We start from the raw sequence: 20,396 nt of genomic DNA, 5'->3' as shown, positions 1-20,396 counted from the left end.
GGGTCACCCCAGCTAAGCGCTCCTCTTCCTCCTGCCTGGGAAACAGAGCAAACAGCTCTGACCTAGGCAGACCTGTATCACTGGCTGGGATCCACATGACCCCTGCACGCAGCTGTCTCATACTACAAGAGCCCTGGTCACACACTCACCCTGCTCCATCCTTACCAGCAGCTGATTTTCCAGTTGTTGAAATAATCAACACCACACCATTGCCAACTTCAAACTCGGGACCTATGAGATGAAGCAAGCCAACAGACAGCTATGCTAACCCTTTTTTCTGTTTTAAGCCTTCTGCAAGTCTGTATTCCATATTTTCAAGCATGGCTCAGACTACATGTTCTTTTTATTACACAGAATATTGTTACCATTTTAAATTTGTTTTTGATGGACTAGAACCAAAGATTGGTGCCTGTATTCAAAGATGCAGTACCGCTTTGCTGCAGAGTTTAATTGGGGTGCTGTTTTTTGCTTTTGAACTTATCATAATTATGAACAGATTATTTTTTTAATATGTCCCCTGGTTTCTCCCTTCGAAAGAAAATCTCATATTTAATGAACTTAATTTTAGATAAAAGGAATTAAAAGAAGAAAATTAAAAATGCATGAAGCTCCTAGAGTCATCCAATTACTGTGATGTCCATACAGCAATGCCAGCATGGATTTTACAAAGCAACTAAAAGCAGAAAATCACTGAGGATCGCCACATGTAAATGCTGTTCTGTTCCAAAATGTGCTGAATTAGAAATGTACATTTTATGCATTTCTTCTTCTTGATCTGTTGCAGAAGATAAAGATCAAACATGCCAGGCAGCCCTGAGTAGCATATGTATGCATACCCAGAATGCCTTTATTTTTTCAAAACCACATTTAGATCTGTAGTCAAAATATTAGAATACATATATGCATCAGAAGAGGGTAGTCTTTGCATTCACAGTGCAACAAAAGCAGCCACCAAGCTGGTCAGCAGTAGTATTGCTACCAAGCAGTGGTGGCCTAAAAAGCTTCCAGCAAAAAGAGAAGGCTGATGTAGCCATGAAATACTACTGTCCAGGCACAGTTTTCTTGAGAAACACAGAGAAATACATTTGGATCATTTGTGACAAGGAACAAACAGATTTGCCTCTCCATTTGTCAATGCCTCTTCTAGATTTTGATTTGAATTTGACCCAAGTTCACAGCTGACAGAAAACATTCACAGAGAAATACACACACTCAACATGATGTCATCACTGCCCAAAAGATGGCCATCACCACGCAGCAATATTGCCCAACGACACGTTTCATACTTCCAGTAGCTGGGACCACCCTCAGAGTAAGTTTAATTCTGTCAAGCTAGCAGCCAGTTTGTTTTTTGACTTAATGGATATGATTTCCAGATCGTTACTGACAGACACCTCACTCGTGACAAGCTATTCATCTCTGTCACACAGGATTACCCACAATACAGCTGCATCCTTGGCCTTGTCTGCTGACACTGGGCAGGACCTGCAGACAGCCAGCTCCAGGAGCAGAAAGAAATGGGGTACCATACAGATGGACCCAGCTCCCTCCTCAAGGAAGTTGTTTTAAAGACAGCCCCAACCCTCTGAGGTGAAACATTCAGGGACTAGCACTGTGTAACCATCTCAGGGCCAGCGGACACATCTTTATTTGGTCCCCAAGAACAAAGGCGTCACAAGTGGGCTCAATCTTATGGGTCAGGATTTCCTTCAGATTTCCTTTCCTTCAACTTATTAGTTAAGAGAAAACATACATACAAGGAGGCTATATATAATATTTATTTTGCATTTAAAATTTTCTTCAAATACAAAGTGATGAGGTGCACTTTCACCATAGCAGCACTCCGACCTTGTGCAAGATGTTGATTTCTTTCCTAAAAGCCAGAGGTGGAATCTCAATCATAGAAGTCAAATTCATCTGCTTCTGTGCTGTGAACTTGTGGATGCAAAGCAGCCTCACTCTCCGAGCTGCTGACATCAGATATGCCCCAGAAAGCTGAGAGTGAAGAAAAAAAATTATAAAATCTTTTCCATGTTTATATCACCATAATTTTACAACATAATTTTACAGCTCTTTTGAGGTAGCCAGACACCATGGTTTGTAAAAAAGGTCAGTGTTTCAAAACACTGCCAAGCCTAGGTGTGCACTTTGGATACAGTGTGTTGTCAACAAGTTGTGGTCTCTTAATCGAGCTGCTGTGGAGAAACAGTGCACTCATTTACAAGTCTCACTTCATTGTTCCTCAAGGTAGTTTAAGGGAACATTTCCACTCCAAGCAATTTACTTGACCATCTGCTGCATGAATTACAGCTTTGTCTATCATGTTCTAATTTCTCCCTCTACTTGACCCTGAAGTGAAGTCACAGTCAGACCATGACATCACAGAGTTGGCATAAAAATGAAAATGATGTCACAAATGGAAAAACGCCACTTTGTGACAGGATCAAATCCAGGCAAAAATGACTTCAAAGACCTGGACGGCTTTAACAAATAGATCTGGTAATTAGCAAGCAATTTCACAGAAACAGAATCACATTTAAATTTGAAGTGCCTGAGAGATTCCTCAATATGTAAATTAATTTGACCCATGGAAGGAAAAACAAAAACAGAAGCCTGACACACGGGGAAGTACACAAAGCTCTTCAGGATGAAGGCCTGATGAGATGATTCATGTGTGAAGGCTGCCAGCTCAATCGTGCAGTAACTGTTAATTTTTCCATTTCCCTTGATTTAAAAGAGAAAGGAAACAAAACCATAACAACAAAAAAAAAAAACACATATCCTTTTCTCTCCAGCAAAAGTAGTTTCTTCACCACAAAAGGGCCACCAAGGACTGCTGCTGATCAGCAACAACACTGGACTCTGAAACCTTTGAGACAGCGTTTGAATTTAAAAGTAGCCCCAGGACAGCAATAAAAATAGGCTAAAGGACTTGGGGAAAATGCAAGCACAAGTCAATATAGAATTCACAAGCACAAGTGCTCCTTTCCACCTTGGACTCACAGTGCCCTGGGGCAGTGCAGGGGAAGGGGAGGGACATGGACACCTGAACCCACACTTCTCCCTTCCCTGCCCCAATGAATTCCCTTTCTACAGTGGGTTACAAGGGGGAAAGAACTCATCTTTCCCCCTTGTAACCCACTGTAGAAAGTGGCCACAAGCCAGCATGTCAAGCCTACAGTTACTTCCAGAGCTACACTGTCTGCCTGTTCCTGACCTTGTCAGAGGGTGGTTGTTTCTCCAACGGTAGCACAATAGCAGTGATGCCCCAAATGAGGCAAGACCCAAATACGGATTCAGGCAGCAGCAAGAGAGGAAAGCTGTCAAGCCTCATACAGAAATTGCAGCTCATATTTGACTGAAGTACTGTTCACATACTTTGTGCTTTTGATGGCACAAGCTATATAAACACCTTATCTACAAATGCAGCAGCTGCATCTTTCATCCTATATCCCTGGCCCCCTGGCCCGCAGGCCTGCGCTCTGCCCAGGCCTGCCATGAACAGCAGAGTGATGCAGGCTGCACATGTGGGAAGAGAACACACATGTCAAAAGGCTCCAAAAAAAAAAAAAAAAAAAAAAAAAAAGAAAGCTCCCAGCAGAGAAGTACATGGGAGACAGATGTGCCAGAGGCACATGAACAGCAGCAACACAGCCATCCTTAAGCCAGTGCAGATCCCACTCTTCTGAAATATGTTCTGTACAGTTCAGGATTGCTGACGTCCAAGCAAAGAGCTCATAGGTCCCAGTGCTGCCTTTGCTTACAGAAGGCTCGATTAGAGTTGACTTCAGACACCAGTGGTTATGGTGGTTAAGAGTAAAATCAAATAGAATGAAAACACACAGGGCCCAGACCTTTTTTTAAAGGAAAGATTGCTTGCTCGTGGAAAAAAAAATTGTTCCAGACACAGGTAGGTACATGAGGGTGTCTGCACATGACTACAGTAAGCTTGTAAACAAACATGCTGCTGCCCACCTGTTCCTACATCCAGTATTTCAAAGGGGAAGATCAAGAAACAGTCAGATTTTTTCTTCACTGACTGCTATGTGTTACTATTTAATTTAAACCCTGAAGCACAAAGATTAGTACTGCTTCCAAAACATATGCACTATGAAATGCATCCTCTGTGGTCCAGGATTTCTTATGTCAGCTATTTGCCTGTACCGACAGAGGGAAATTCACCATTTTCCCAGCTCCTTAATAATGTTTGTTGTAGAAAATCCTTAAGAAAAAACACACTAAAAAAGATATCGATTTTAAATAGCATAACATTTGTTTCTTACCTTTGGATTTTATAGCAGTTACAAATCCTTTCCTGATTCCAGTCCTGGAAAAATAGAAAGATTTTAAATATTTAGCACAATGCCACAAAATTAAAATATAAGGTGACTTTTTTCTAAGCTATGACATTAAAGAAACATCAGCAACTTCTGTAACTTTTTTTTTTTTAATAAAAACTCTCTCCTAGGGTTTTTCTTCACTTTTTTTTTTTTTACTTTATAAAAGGTGGAAAAATTATCATGCAACAGGGACATTGGTCCAGATGTTCAAGCAGAGTGATTTGGAATCATTCCTTGCTAGCACTGCTGATTTACACTAGCAGTGAATTAAGGGTACAAAGGATCAGAGCTTCATCTATCTCTTGCAGTCTTTCAGATACACAAAGAAAATAAAGAAAAAATCCAAACAAAAATAAAAGCACCCCCCCACTGATGGTCACTGAACTTCCTCATTTCCCTTCCTGTCAGTGCACTCCTCCAAGTTAGCTACTGAGTTCCCATAGCATCATCCGTGTCCCTATGTAAATGTGCAATCTCCCAGCTGCCTTTGATCTACCTTGATGTAGATGCAGTTACGAGTCTGTTCTGTTAAATGACTGCTCTTGTGTCTAGAGCATCACAGGCCCTTTTGAATCTCTCAAACAAGCTGGAATCATTTTGATCTTTTGTGTGTAGCATGTGTATTGTGTTGGTGCTGTGAAATAATCTCATAGGGGCAATGATGTAGGAGAATTAACTGTTATATTAACAATCCTGCAATAAGCTCTAAAAATAAAGCCTCAGCTGATTTTAATAAGGAAGATCAAATAGGAGATATTTGTGACATTGCTGCGTGAACCAGTAAAATATAAGCAAATGTCAAGCTGCAATTTGAAGTGGTTGCTACAGTTAGAATAGAACTCAGTTTCCAATCAGCTGTCAAAATTTCAAACAAATTTGCTGCATTTCATTTAAAGACATGGCAGCTAACACATAAGTACTTGAAGCAGGTACTTAAAAGTATTCAAACACTACTGCCAGGGAGGTATTTGTGAAGGAGATACAAAAAAAAAAAAAAAAAAGATAATTCACTGCTTGTCTTATACCACTGTAATCAGTAAGAACTTGTGATTACAACTGGAAAGCTAAACTTAAAGCAGGGGGAACTTTCAGCACATTACAGCTACCTATGTTACAGCAACTCTTCCCTTCATGCTAGTTACATCATATTCCTTTTCTACGAGCTGTGAATGTCATTAGCACAAATCTTTCAAGGGATACAAAAATTCCCCAAAGTAGAATATTAAACATATCCAAAGTTCAGCCAAGATACCAAACCAACATTAAAGTACTAGCAACAAGTAACAATACTAGTTAAGTAGCAGTGTGACATAACTAGTTACATATTATTTAAATAAATAACTTTAAAATGTGTTAGCCTTAAAGACTACCTGACATTTTGTTAGCATGCCATCCAAACCCCCTTTGGTTTTATTCAGTCAGATCCTAACCTGTATTACACTCCCACTTCCAATTCATTCACTTGACAGTACATTCAACAAGTATTTTAAGTCAGATACTACGGTTTGAATCCTGCAGTACACCAAACACCCTTAGCTCTTGCTCACTTTGGTGAGATTTTCTGACCCTCAGCATTTCCCTGGAGGTGCTCAATATATCCCAGGCTCAGCCCATAACATGTGCTCAAGAGGATGCAGCTCTGGCAGCTGCATCGTTCTTCCCCTGGGCACAGAGTAGGAAGCCACTTGTTGCTGAGTTGCAAATTGAGAGGTGACTTCTGTGGCAGACTGCACAAGAGCCATTTTATCTTCAAGTATTTCATTAAAACAAGATCATGCAGCTGACAGTGACTGTTTACACTGCTTACTGCTTCGCCTTCCATTGTCAGGAAGGGAGATGTATGGGCTTTTACTATTCAGCCTGGAAGCGACCTTTTGCTCCACTTTTCTCCTTGGTTCAAGCCAAGATCAGACATGAGGGGGCTGCTCATGTGGACCCAGAGCCTCTGCAGAGCCATGGACCATCACATACAGCTTGGACACGGGACGACCAGAGGAAGACCACCCAGCTCTCAGGGAGCTCAGTCCCTCTTGCACAGCTCAAAGCACTATGCGGTGTTCCAGATCTGCCTGAAAGGCAATGTCTCAAAAGTTGTAGGTGGACAAGGACCACCATAGCCATAGGAGGACCTGGAAACCTTCCCTCCTTTTCCCCCAGCTTTCCCTGAAGAAAGTGGCCAAAGCTGATGGAAGAAGGGGGAAAATAGATGCCCAAATTCTACCAAAAAACTTCAGTTTGTTAGGGTTCATCCTCCCAGGGCAAACTTATGTCCTAGAGCAGAATTCACTACCAAAATAGCACAGAGGTTTAGGGCTGCACATCAGCAGCTGGGCTTTGGTGTGACAGAACAGGGAGTATATAAAAACACTAGGAAAAGGTCTGGCACAAAAGCTGTTGGCATATAGAGAAGTGCTTGGGGAGATACAGAAAATGGAACCAGGAAGTTAGAAAGGCCAATTCAGAAACAGCTACTCTTCCAAACCAAACCTGAAAAATACTGCAAGACAGTTTTGTAACAGGGAACAAAATTCTTGAATTATGTCTGAAGTGGTAGTCAAAGCTGACAAGATGCAAGAAAAACTCTACATTGCAAAATGTCCATACTGAGAAGTCAGAAAATTTCAATCATGACCGTTATCATCTGCTGTACTGAGCACACAATAACCACACAGACCTCCGAGGAGAAATTTTAGGAGCATAAATGCAGAAAGGCCAGTTTCCCTGCCTCGACTAATCCCCCGTAGTGACCCTTCGATATCCATTTACACATTTGCTTCTTTCCTAAAATAATGGCAAACTCAACCCAGGCTCTAACAAAGAAAAAACCCAAACCAGTTTAACTTCAAAGGGCCTTTTAATCCATCCTTTACTCTGATGAAATAGACTTTTTTGTGCTGAAGATACTGCAACAGTAAGAAATGAAAAAGCTCCAAGAAAATATTTTTCCTTCCATAAAGAAAACAACATTAAGAGGAAAACACCAGACAAAAAAAAAAAAGCCAAGTTAGATGCATCTCACTGAAAAACAACAGAAAACGTTCACTGTAGCCTTGGTATCTTTTTTGTTAAAGCACTTGTTGAACTACTCTTTCGGTATCAAGAGAAAATGACACTCAAGTGCCACAAAAAAAAAAAAAAAAAAAACACATCCAACACGTCACAAAAGAAACACCCAAACACCAAGTTTCATCAGAAAAACAAAATGAAAAGCATGGAGGTTTCAGGAACACTGATACTCTGGCTGACATTGTCAGAGGTTTACAGGTCTGTGTGCCTCTGCTGTGTGAAAGCAGCGCTGAAGCAACACGCTGCAGAACACAAAAAGAGCATTTATTTTTCACAAGGTAGGCTTAATAACCCTCATTGTAAGAGGTGACAGAGCTTTTCCCCTATGCTATGTGGGGATGCAAAGCTGCAGATCTACCTGTAAAAATCATGTTCTGAAAACATCTAAAAGCCTTTTAATAATATCAAGCCAGGCTACTCAGTGCCAGTGCTTCTGATGTGACAAAGCCTCAGTGCGGTGTGCCCCTGTGTGATAAATGCAGCTTTCCTGCAAGCTGCTGGAGGAGCCTGACGGCACTATCATTTTCTGCTGACAGTTTGCTAGAAATTGGGCATCACAGAAACATACTGAATTTATAGGGTTGGGAATAAACTAACAAGTCTACTCATCATCCTCCCCCCTACATTTTCTGAAAAATTGAGAGAGTAATAATGAATTTCAGTAATTATACTGCAAATATGACTCCCTTATTTTAGGATACAAATATCTCTATCAAGTTACATTTAAGGTCATTCCCTACTTCAGTATCCCACTTTGAAGGAAAAAAATATTCTTGCCTAGAGAAACTGAGACCAAAATCTGTAACCGTCTAAGGACTTACTCTATTGCAGGTCCCATGAAACTATCTTGGAAAGACACAGGGCTTTGCTGCAAAAGTAACAAACTAAACGTTATTTCCTCCTTCATACAAATGTAATGCACACAGATACATATTGTTGCCTCTCCCTGCAAACCGTTCCTCACTAATATTCCTGAAGCATCACCACTACAACATCACTGTTTCCACAGCATTCGGCTTCTAGGATTTAGAAAACATGCGATACATACAGAATTTTCAGGAACATCTGTAATGTCAGAAAACACACCTGAGTTTACAACCAACCTCTTAAGGAAGTGGCTTGACAATTAGAAGTGCTGCAGAAGGATAAAACCATCAGATATGGACTCATTTACGCACACACATCTCTAAGGATTCAGGAAACGGTCTGCATCATCCCACGCTGCCCCTGCATTCCCCGGGGCTCCTCCGATGCTCTGAATCCCTATTTCATTGTTTTTGAAGTTCCTAGTAAATGCACATCCTGAAAACCCCCAAACCTCTGATATCTCTGGTCAAAGCTCCAGCCAAAATAGACATCTTTCCCCTCACAAGTTCATTAATCATCATCAAGGTTTAATTTATTTATTAGAGGTAGAAGATGCAAAAGTGAATTTGAGAGCTCGTACTTCAGCAAAGTCTGAGTGCCCTCTGATGGTCAACCTGCTGCCATACATCGTGACACAGCAAGGGAAGTGCCCTATTAGTTATAGCTAGTTTATTATTAAATATCTCCTCTGAGAATAATTAAAAGGATGAATTATAATCTGCAAACTTTTATTTACCTATCATTAAATCTGTGTTTGTTAGAGGTAGCTTTTGACTAAAAAACAGCCTCCAGAGACCAGGTTGGATTACTTCCAGAAAACAGATTAATCAAAGTTTAAAATACTTTACATGATGTTTATTTCCTGACAAATTAGAATTTTTATCTGGTTCTCAGTCTATAATACATACTTAATCTTCAGATTATTTTGAAATGAGACAGAGTAAACAAGTGAAAGAAAAATAAACTGCTTGCATTAAAATACAGAATTATCTAGAAAGCTAGTGACCTCCTCTGGCTGGATCTATTGCTACAGGGCTACAAAATGCCACACACATCGTCTTCTGCCCGCTCTTTTGGGGCGATTCAGTCCTGACTTACGATGCCTTTTCCCCCAAGTAATTATATAATTTAGTACACTCTTTTCTCTTGCAAAACCTCAACTTCAAACTAAAAGTTGTATCTCCGGGCAGTTAGATATTCTTTCAGTAAAGTAAACAAATCCTGGAAAAAAACAGTTTGATACCTAAGGTAGAAGCGGACAATATTTGCAGGAGAAGAGGAAGCTCTGGCATGCACCTCCAAACAAAAGGGAACAAGTGGTCTTTACTCAGAGAGCAGCTTCCTATTAAGACTCACTCCTTCGTACATTATGCCTTTCATCCCCACTCAACCACAAAATGATTTTGCTGTAGGAAATACAATGGTAGAAAAAGATTTACATTGAAAGAATCTTTAATAATAAACTGTTGCAGATCTGCCTACTTCCCCATGATTTATAATACAATAAACATCAGATTCTATTAAGTCTCATGCACTGAAGACATGCACTGAAAAACCGAATATGAAAGAACTCAATTCTTCCCATCTCCAGTACCATAATAGTGAAATGAGCATGTATAAATGTGCTAAGAGTATCTCTTTGCATCTTTTATAGCTTGTGTGTATTAATCTGTAAAGCTTATTAAGAAAGTCATTGCTATGCAAAGCAGCACCCAATCTCTTTCTCTTGCTTTTCAACAGAGTGCAGTGTTTAGCCAATAGGACTGGTCCCCTTCCCCTCATTCTGCATTCATAACATGCAACATTTGCACAATGTATCTCTCAAAGGCTGCTGAATAGAAAGCCTTAATACTCATGTAAACAACTGCAAACCAATTACTTAATGAATCAGGCCCACACATAATGAGGTGCCAGACAAAGAGCTATAAATGCATTTTTGCGCCCAAGCCTCTGCTTTAAAGTAAAATCCCTCAGCTGTAGTTTGGGCTTAACTGGCACATCATAATTATTGTCTCTAGGACATCAGAGGAAGCCATTTTTTTTTTTATTTAGGTCCAGCAGGGTCTTTTTCGAGGTCACTCATCAGCTCAGTGACAAAACAGAGCAAAGAAGAATTTATAAAAAGTACCACAGCAGTACTACACAGTTATGTTTATTCTCAAGTAGTGGGTTTCGAGACCACTTGTAAAAGCAATAAAGCACAAGAAGTGACTGCAGTAAGTGGAGCGCTTAAACGTAAGCGGCCAAGAAATTTCACTGCGTCCTGACCGCAAACAAGCAGCAAGCTGCATTCTCCATTTTGCCTGCTTTACTACTTTTGCTTCACTGGCTCTCAGTAAATCCAATGTCAAGTGTCCAAAAGCAAGAGTTTATTAATAAACTTCATGTTTAAAAGGGTGCATTATTTCTGAGGCATTCTGGAAACAAAATAAGCTGTTGCATGATTATTTTTAAAGCAACACCACAACGTATCAGTGCCTCAAGTGCTCTTGCTTCCCAGCAATGAGAGGCATAAAATTATAGGGCAGAGTGATTTTTAAATCCATTACAAATAAGAATTAAAAAAAAAAAACTAAAAAAAGTGTCTTATGAACAGCATCTGAAAAACACAGAAGCTGTCAAACATTATTAGCAAGCAAAGCAGTACCAAAAGGTTAAGAAAAAAAAGCTTGGAAACTTAAATACAAATAATTAAAAATGTACTATTTAAACATAGGTATTTAATAGTGATCCTGTAAGCAAGTTCCCCAAGGCCCAATCCTTCTCTTCCTGCTGTGCTGGGCTTCAGTGAATGACTAAAATTTAACATTTAAAATTCATCTACAGGAGTACCCTCGAATTTCATAACATTTGGTATTATTTGGTGCATCACTCTCAAGCAAAACTAAGTTCCAGAAAGTATTTAAAAAGAAAAGCTTGAATCATGAGAATTAGTCCTAAACAAAAGCATGAATGTCCTTCATCAATAATCAATATACTATTACAGCTTGTCTTTATTTACCGTACTGAAGAATTGCAGGAAGATTATGGTTTTTAACAGAAAATATAGAACAAAACTTGCAAAGTCAGAATAGTCTTCTATAACAAAACTGGTCTCATCAATAACAATACAAAGAAGCTACAGAAAGATATCAATGTCTTATCAGGAGAATGAGTTAAAAATTTATCAGGATGCTTTAAAGTCTTTTCCTGAGTGTTATTAATGGCCATCTTCAGGCAAGGAGCCACACAACAGCAGAACCCGCTTGCTGGGCTGTTCTAATAAGAGCAGATAAGAATCTAAAGCCAAGCCAATATTTCATGAGATGGCTGTGTTATATCCTATTTTCCGCTGCTGCTGCTTGACCACTAATTTGATTGTTGCTGTTTGATTACCATTACATGCCAATGAAGAATACAGGGAACATCTAACAGAACTGCTCAGGGACCAATAGCGAAGTGCCACATTAAAAAGCACAGAAGTGTTTTTTGTTTGGTTTTGCTAAGAATAAAAAAAAAAAAAAAAAAAGAAACAAACTGCATTCTTTAGGTAAACAAAAGGCCATTAAACCTACTCAGTCAGAAAGCAAGACATATATTGTAAATATCCCAAAAATAACCGGGGGGGGAGGAGGGGGGGAGAGGGAGGAGGAAATCTATAGACTGTGAGAAGTGTTATCCAGTTACAGCTAGTTTACATCTCAGCTACATCAAGAAGAAACCCACCACTTTATTTCTTGAAGATTTTATGTTTTCTGTCTGCCCTTTTCCTGACAACTTCTATTGTCTGGCCTCTGAGTAGCCCTACTGAGAGCAGCTGTACACGCTAATTTGTGGTTCACTGAGATGTCAATTGAGTCTTAAAATGAGAAAACAACAGCTGCAAAACAATACTTGGCTTTGGTGCAAATATTTTCTAAGGTGTACCAGAGTTTAAGTTGTTTCATTAGACAAACCTAAATACAAACCTTAACCCTAGATCACATGAAAAAAATAAAAATAATCAGGAATTCAGTCACATTCTACCAGCATCTCTCATTCTACTGCAACATTTCAAACGTTAAAGGATTTAACAACTTTACCTTGAGAGGTCACCACTTCTTTCACTGGATGAACTCCTTTCTGAACACATTTCTTGGCTTTCTTTTCTTCTGGAACTATCATTACCAATATCGCAACCTGTTAACACAAAATATAATTTTTAAAATAATAAATCTGAAGCCATACATTCTCTGCTTCCAGTGAGGTGTTATTCTGATGGTATTTTTGCACACTGCACAATACATAATAAACGCATCTACATTCCCTGCAATCAGTGTAACCCAAATGAGCATTTAGAAAAGCACACAGCAATATTTTCACTTCGTTTTCCTCTTGGAGCTACTCTCGGTTGTCTTTGCATAAGCTGCATGTTGCACACACTGAGTGGGCCAGGCACTACTGCCGTGGCTGGACAGACGGACAGAGAAGTCCTCGCTCCTGGCCCGAAGCCACAAGCCCCTTGTCATAGAAGACCCTTTAAGGCTCATTTACCCCACATCACATTCAACCCAGAGGGGCTCCATGTCACATTTGGTTTTTGTCATGCTGGAAAGGAAAAAACATGTACCTATGTCTAGATTCTACCTCTGTTCCAGTTAGCTTTATTTTTCACTTTTTTTTTTTTTTGAACAACAGTCAGACCTCACAATGTGCCGTTCTGAGCAAGCACCCATGTTATTTTGAAAAGGATACATGCAACAGCCATGCTGCTGGATTGATGAGAGAGTTTAGAGAGGAGGAACCACTACAGTTACAGGATGTGCCTCAAGATATTTTGCTCAAGATTAGGTAAAAATGAGTTAAAAATATAGAAAACAAGACTCCTTAATCACTTAAATTATCTGATGTTTTTTTTTTTGTGAAACTTTTGCATGTTTTAACTCATTTTACACAAAAAAAAAGTACATTGACATTAAGAATTGTATTCTATCACATCAACTTTAAGCCAAACTTAATTTTCTTTTCCTTTTTATCCTTTAATTCTTATTTACTTAATCAGGAAAACTGGATATTTTTATTCTTCTTCCTCTTGAATATATGAATATATATTAATTTATTTTAATATTATTTAATATAACACCTTTTTCAACCATTCCCTTTTAAATAGTCACTAGTGGCGTCCCCCAGGGCTCGGTGCTGGGGCCGGTCCTCTTTAATATCTTCATCGATGATCTGGACGAGGGCATTAAGTGCACCCTCAGTAAGTTCGCAGATGACACCAAGTTAGGTGCGTGTGTTGATCTGCTTGAGGGTAGGAAAGCTCTGCAGGAGGATCTGGATAGGCTGGACCGATGGGCTGAGGTCAACTGCATGAAGTTTAACAAGGCCAAGTGCCGGGTCCTGCACCTGGGGCGCAATAACCCCAAGCAGAGCTACAGGCTGGGAGAGGAATGGTTGGAAAGCTGCCAGGCAGAGAAGGACCTGTGAGTAATGGTGGACAGTCGGCTGAATATGAGCCAGCAGTGTGCTCAGGTGGCCAAGAAGGCCAACGGCATCCTGGCTTGTATTAGGAACAGCGTGACCAGCAGGGCTAGGGAGGTGATCGTCCCCCTGTACTCAGCTCTGGTGAGGCCGCACCTCGAGTACTGTGTTCAGTTTTGGGCCCCTCGCTACAAGAAGGACATCGAGGTGCTTGAGCGGGTGCAGAGAAGGGCGACGAAGCTGGTGAGGGGCCTGGAGAACAAGTCCTACGAGGAGCGGCTGAGGGAGCTGGGCTTGTTCAGCCTGGAGAAGAGGAGGCTCAGGGGCGACCTTATCGCTCTTTTTAGGTACCTCAAGGGAGGCTGTAGCGAGGTGGGGGTTGGCCTGTTCTCCCACGTGCCTGGTGACAGGACGAGGGGGAATGGGTTTAAGTTGAGCCAGGGGAGTTTTAGGCTAGATGTTAGGAAGTAGGAAGAACTTCTTCACTGAAAGGGTTGTGAGGCACTGGAACAGGCTGCCCAGGGAAGTGGTGGAGTCACCATCCTTGGAAGTCTTCAAAAGACGTTTAGATGTAGAGCTTAGGGATATGGTTTAGTGGAGGGCTGTTAGCGTTAGGTTGGAGGTTGGACTCGATGACCTTGAGGTCTCTTCCAACCTAGAAAATTCTGTGATTCTGTGATTCTGTGAAATAGAAAGCTGCATTAGGGAAACACAAGTCTTATGATCTTTAGGACTTAGCAGCCAAACAACCCACTATTTCAGTCTTATCCATGCTTTCCTTTATTTCCTCTCTGCTCTGTGCATCTTGTTTCAGTTCTGTACAGATAGATTGATTTTTTAAAAGTAAATAGAGTAAAATTTATTCACTGGAATGGTACAATTGCTCATTTTCATACTTTCTAAAGAACATGACACTCAAGTAAAAATCTCACTTTAAAAGGCTACTTTGTACTGCTAATTAGAATTGGGACACAACAAAACCTTTATACACCTGTGTATAATTTCAGTCTTCCCCTCCTGCCCCAAGACATTATAAACAAGCCCTGATCATGGAGAATTTCCCAGATGCAAGCTTGCCAGTAGCTCAGTGCTGCAGACCAAGTGCTGCAAGCACACAGCGAGAAACCACTGGCCATAAAGAAATTAATATTTGTGCTTCTTTGCACATTACTTTCAGAAAGTAAAGAGAAAAATAATCTATTTCAATGTAATCATTTCAGAACTCCTTGAAATTGTTTTTCACTCCAGCAGTAAAACACTTAACAGAAGTGTATTTTTCAGGACTCCTCATGCATTGTTCAAAGTACAACGCACAAGCAGCTGAAATTACATGCTCATGTCTTGCCTGGGTGTAGAGCTGGGTTTACTTTGGGAGGGACAACCCTCATTGCCTCAACAACATCTTGCATAAAGCAAGGTGTGCCCAGCTAACAAAATGCTGTGGGCAAGTATTCAGAACCCACCTGTGCATGCTCTCAGGCTTGGCTTCAGCAAGTTCACAGCTTGCTCCTAAGATGAGCTCACTGCATTCCAAGAGGGAGATGAACATCTAGGTTGGTACCATCATGGTTTTAATGTCAGAGAAGTGACAGGTAACAGATCTGCAACCTCTGTATCTCTCTGGAGCAAACAAGCAAAGGATAGAAGAAGAGGGGTCCTCTGCTAGCTATCCTGATCCCTCCAGCTCTCACCCAGCAGTGGCCCTTCTGCTTGTTCCTTCCCTGACATGAGGGACTCCTCCTGCATCTCCACCCATGGCTCACACCACTACCCATTCTGCAGCAGGGGTGTACCTACAAACCCAAGGAGGTGCCAACCATGCACAAGCAACTTGGGCGTGCCCCTCCACTCTGATCCATTTTTGTGCTGCATGTCCTAGTTTCTCATTATTCTGCTTAACAAGAGCTCCAGAAACCAGATACCAACACCTGTCCCTTCCTCGTATGAGCCTCCCCATCGGTCCTCCACCAGGCTTTTTCCATTCTCGCTGGACACTCATCCCATCCCCCCGTAACACGGAGCCCATCTCTGATCCAGATGTACCCACCACACCTTACCCAGTGGCACTTCCAGCCCATGTCTTTGCCACCTTTGCTAAAACTCAAGGGAGGACACTCTCATCTTGCAGCTTAGCATGCACACAAGCCCCAAGACCATTCACCATGCTTTCAGTGCCTCCACTGGCTCTCCTTCCTCCACTACATCAAACAGTAGCACAAACTACTTGTTCTTCACCTTTGAGACCCTTCAGAGCCCAGCTTTGCCCTACCTGTCAGTTATAATACAATGCTGGGCTATCGATCCCTACTTCTGCTTTAATTACACCAGACTTCCTTGCCAATTAGTCTGATTGCCCCCTTGAGCTTGTGCTTGCTTACATGCTATGCACCCTACCCTACATCACCAGGTGATCTTTCCGGGCACTCACAAATCCACCAGCTTACCTTTAAAGACAGCCTGGGTGATTCAGCTGTGTTGCAATGCCCATGAAGCATCTGACAATGTTTAAGCAGTTACTGCACAGTAACCACCACTTTGTGCACCAAGCAATCATTTCACTCTTACCTCATCCTACCCCATTCATCTGCCTAATCCCCATGCCTTTAACAATGTGTCTGCATTGTAAGTTAACAGAAGAAAACACAGTCTCAATTGCAGACGTTCAGTACTTATGACAAAAATAACCAACCTGGCTGTCCTGCAACACTTCATTCACCATGGTGGTTAAGCACAAGCAACTGGGGCAATGTGCAGGGTGGGAAACAGAAGATAAAAAATAGATTGTTAGGAGAAAGTGTTGAAGCACTTTTCTTCACTCTGGATATAACCACATTGTGCAGATCAGGGTATTTTCCTTCATAAAGCCCACCATATTTCAGGCTAAACACAAATTACTGCCAAATTTAAAACAGTACATTTATAGGGGGGAGGTTGCTTTGTTTTGTCTTTTTTTTTTTCCCCCAGCACACATGCCTTGTCCCCAAGCACAAAACAGAACACTATGGCCCTAGTAAAGAAGATGCACTGAGTGGAAAAGAAGCAAAAAATGTACTGGTTTAGAGCCCAGCAGCAACCATCAGCTCCATAGGACACAAAGGACAACCACCATGGACAAGCTCACATTAGTGGCAAGAAGCATCACTTAAAAGATTTTTTAGCCAGTTTCAATGGTGAGGAAGGCTTCTGGAGTTCCTCAGCTCCACATTAAAAAGCTGGCATTTTGAGCATTTGCTGTATGAACGGCTGGGACCTACTGTACAAACACAACTGAGGAAGCTTGATAAAACTCAGCCTTTAAACTCAAATTGGGATGTTAATAATGAAAAGTAAATTCTTAATCCAGTTGTCTGAGCAATACTGCAGGAAAACAGAAGCTGTTTTGCCGTGGATGACACAGCTCTCCTCACACTGTTTCCCCCCAGTGTATTCTTCCCTCAACTCAGAATTAGCAAAGGATCTGAGATACCACTGTTAATTAAAAAACACTCCACACTTTTCAACTTTGAATTAACTGCACGGTTTGCGTGGGTCTGAACAGCTTTCACGTCAGCTTTTACAATTCTATTCAAAACAAAATTGGTGTACTTTTCTTCATTCGCATTCCAGGAAAAACTGCCGCAGTTGCATAATGAACCACTAGCACTTTGTTCTGTGCAACAGTTAAAATGATCTTTGACCCTGAACATACTGTACCAGTGCAGAATATGGAAATACTTTTTCCCCCCCTTCCATGTGTTGCCCTACAACCTAGGTGCCAGTGTTCATCAATTTATAGTTAAACATCTCAGTGACAAAAAAAAAAAAGGTGATGCTCTTGGCCTCCCACTTTCAACTTTTATATCTTTCTGATTGTATTATCTCTCAGAGAGAAAAAAAAGCACACACCTTTCAGCCATCAAAACCAGCATCTATACCGCTGTTACACTTAAAACCCTTCGCTGGAGGGAAAGTCATTACAAACACTGAAGAGGTTGTTGGTAACAACACAACATTTGACTTGGCACATCTGTAAATGGGAGCAGTGCAAGCAGTTCCCAAAGTTGCTGTTTTTTTACAATGCAAACTGGGAGAACAGGAGTACTACTGTATTCACCCCAAGGCTCACATGCAACCTATACAGTCCACAAGTGAAATTGAGAGCTGTGACCTAAGCACAAAGCACATAAGCAAGCAGTACAAGTAGGCATTGCTCTACTGGGAGAGGAACAAGAGCACTCTGAATGGAAATTAAAAGCTATAAACAGCTATCAAACATTATTTCCAATAATAATCAATAACCCCATATGCAAACAGAGGTAGCTGGGGGGCAAAAGATCCCAGCGCCTTTGCAAGCTTAACCCAGACATCTCTCTCATACACAAGTGAGAATATCCACAAAAAGGAACTTCGCTGTTTGTGTACCTTTATCAACAATAAAATAGTTAGCAGCTTGAGTATTTCAGCTGTCACTAGACTTCAAAGTTAATAATGCCTTGAAAGGAATGTTATCTGGATCAGCTGAGCCTGCAAGCTGTGTAGTTTTAGTTACCTTGGCAATATTTATTGCATTCACATTCAGAAGTGCTGGTCAGTCTGGGCTGCCACACTGCTAGCTGTGGCACGAAAATAGGGAACTAACAAATCTGAACAGCCTCCTCCACCACATTAACACTAATTACTGCACTTGCTGATCATCCACAAAGAGCCATCTGGGATTAAACGTGGGAAATCAGCTGCCGTGCCACTGCCAGAACACAAACAGCAACTGTGCACACCTCTGCCTTGGGACCAGAGGTTTGAGTCATCCGTACACAGGCTTTTATATGTGATTTCTCCTGCAATAAAGCAGAAAACAGGTACAGGGAGAGGATAAGGGCTACCTGCACATCCAATGGGAGGATGTGCTCTTCTGATAGAAGGATGCAATAGAGGGATGAGCATATAGATGAAAAATCTCCAAATTAAGAGCTGAGCAGAACAGTGCAGGAGCCAGTACCCAGAAATAGGTCAAATACCAACAAATATTCCCCTTTCCTTTGAAGGAAGAAAAGAATGCTCTTAGCATAATAGTACACCAAGACACGATGCTGTCCTCTCAAGAGCAGAGAAGTCTGATGACCAAAGGACTCAGGGAATCCCAGTGAAGCACACCATCCCAGTGAGAACACTTAGCTAAAAGTCGCTGCCCCATTTAAAGAGAGACCAAGATCTTTCACACTGAATTTGCAACCAAAAAAGGACTTGGATGTCTTTCCAAAACTTCTTCATGTTAAGCAATGTAAAATATCACCCACCGGAGAATGTAACTTGAACTAATTTAAACAAAATGTGCAGTTTTACATTGTCCCAGTGTACTTCTGTCAGATTACAACAAACCAACAGTTATTAATCATGTACAGGTTACCTGTACCCCCCCCCCCAACAGTAGTTTCTAGTGGATTTATATCAAATGAAGCAAAAAGTAGGGTAGACTTATTAATGACTTTATTAGCACACTCCGAGTAGAACCTTAGGAACCTTTTAATTTCAAACTCAAAGTACGAAGGATGCTTGGCCATAGGCAAAGTGTTGGCAGGATTATTGGCTTATTAAGGGTGACCAAAAAAGGAAAACAGAATTGGATTTGTGCCCTTTCATGGCTTTTTACACTATATAAAGTTTTTTTGTTTTATTAATTCTTAGGAAGGTTTTTCTTCCTTGTTTCTAAGGAAGATTTTCTACTTCGAAAGGAGATGGCACATGATATCCAAGGCATTATGAAAGCCTGATGAGTAGAGAAGTAATGCCGTTTTTATTCTAATGCTTTCAACTATAGCATCTATTTAAATCAAATACATAAATGAAGGGTATGGAGACAATCTGCTTTTGTTAAAGATTTAACAAGCCTGCCCCTTCAATAAAACCAGCAGTTTCCTACTCACGAGACTTTTAAAGTCATCCGCAAAACCAAAAAAAAAAGACTTTCTTTTTTTTAATCTCCCATTATTCACCTATCTCAGAAATAGCAAAAAAGTTGAACACTTAATTTCTTCTACATGTCTTCCCAAGATAAAAAAAAACAAAGCATCCAGGAAGAGAACTAAAATGAACCCACATATACTCCTCTATTCTCTCAGAGCCTTGTAAAAATGAGGTTGCTATTAATGAAATCTCAAGCTCTCCCCTCTATGGGTGATACCAATAGCCTTACTTAAGCTGAGTGGTACCTTACACAAAATAAAATCCTTTTAAGGTCACTTAGCACAACACAGCCTTTTGCAAGGTGCCAGACTTCACATGGGAATAGAAGAAAAGGGCAGACCCCACCCAGCACTGCTGGGCCAGCCAGACAGAAAACTTTGTGTGGTGCTTTCTTCTGAAATGGAGACTTTGGAAGCTCATCAAAGGCATGGGATGCTCTGACTGCTGCAGAGCCAGTAAAGCATTTTATTGTCAGAAATGGATTAAAATCCCTTTGGTTTCTGCTGGTGATGCATCAGAGGACTCAAGGTGCCCACTCCCTCCTCACACCCCAGCACCCTCCCAGCCAGCCACCTGCCTGTCCTCACAGGACAAGGAGACACTCACGGCCCTGCAGCTTTCCCATCACAGACAGCTGCCCATTTCCCCTAACTAGAATGTCAGTGAAAAATAGTTGTACAACAAAACGGTCATGTATTTAACTGACATTAAATATCAGCCTATCTAAAAAAAAAGAAAACC

General features: G+C 41.0%; 1 protein-coding gene across 5 annotated transcripts in view; it reads right to left on the bottom strand.

Annotated features, from left to right (window-relative positions):
- Nucleotides 1-1,760: 1,760 nt before the first annotated feature.
- The window catches only part of KIZ (kizuna centrosomal protein), a 60,493-nt gene continuing 41,857 nt past the window's right edge, over nucleotides 1,761-20,396 (bottom strand). For all 5 annotated transcript variants that reach the window (XM_084514304.1, XM_084514301.1, XM_084514302.1 and 2 more), the window contains 3 exons: nucleotides 12,335-12,431; nucleotides 4,284-4,327; nucleotides 1,761-1,995 (listed from right to left, as the gene is read on the bottom strand). In XM_084514304.1, coding sequence (XP_084370430.1) covers nucleotides 1,895-1,995; nucleotides 4,284-4,327; nucleotides 12,335-12,431 — 242 coding nt within the window. In that variant the 3' untranslated portion in view covers nucleotides 1,761-1,894. The remainder of the gene's footprint in view (nucleotides 1,996-4,283; nucleotides 4,328-12,334; nucleotides 12,432-20,396) is intronic.

This window comes from Aythya ferina, assembly GCF_964211825.1.
Source record: "Aythya ferina genome assembly, chromosome: 3".
NCBI lineage: Eukaryota > Metazoa > Chordata > Aves > Anseriformes > Anatidae > Aythya > Aythya ferina.
This window is presented reverse-complemented; position numbering and strand designations above follow the sequence as displayed.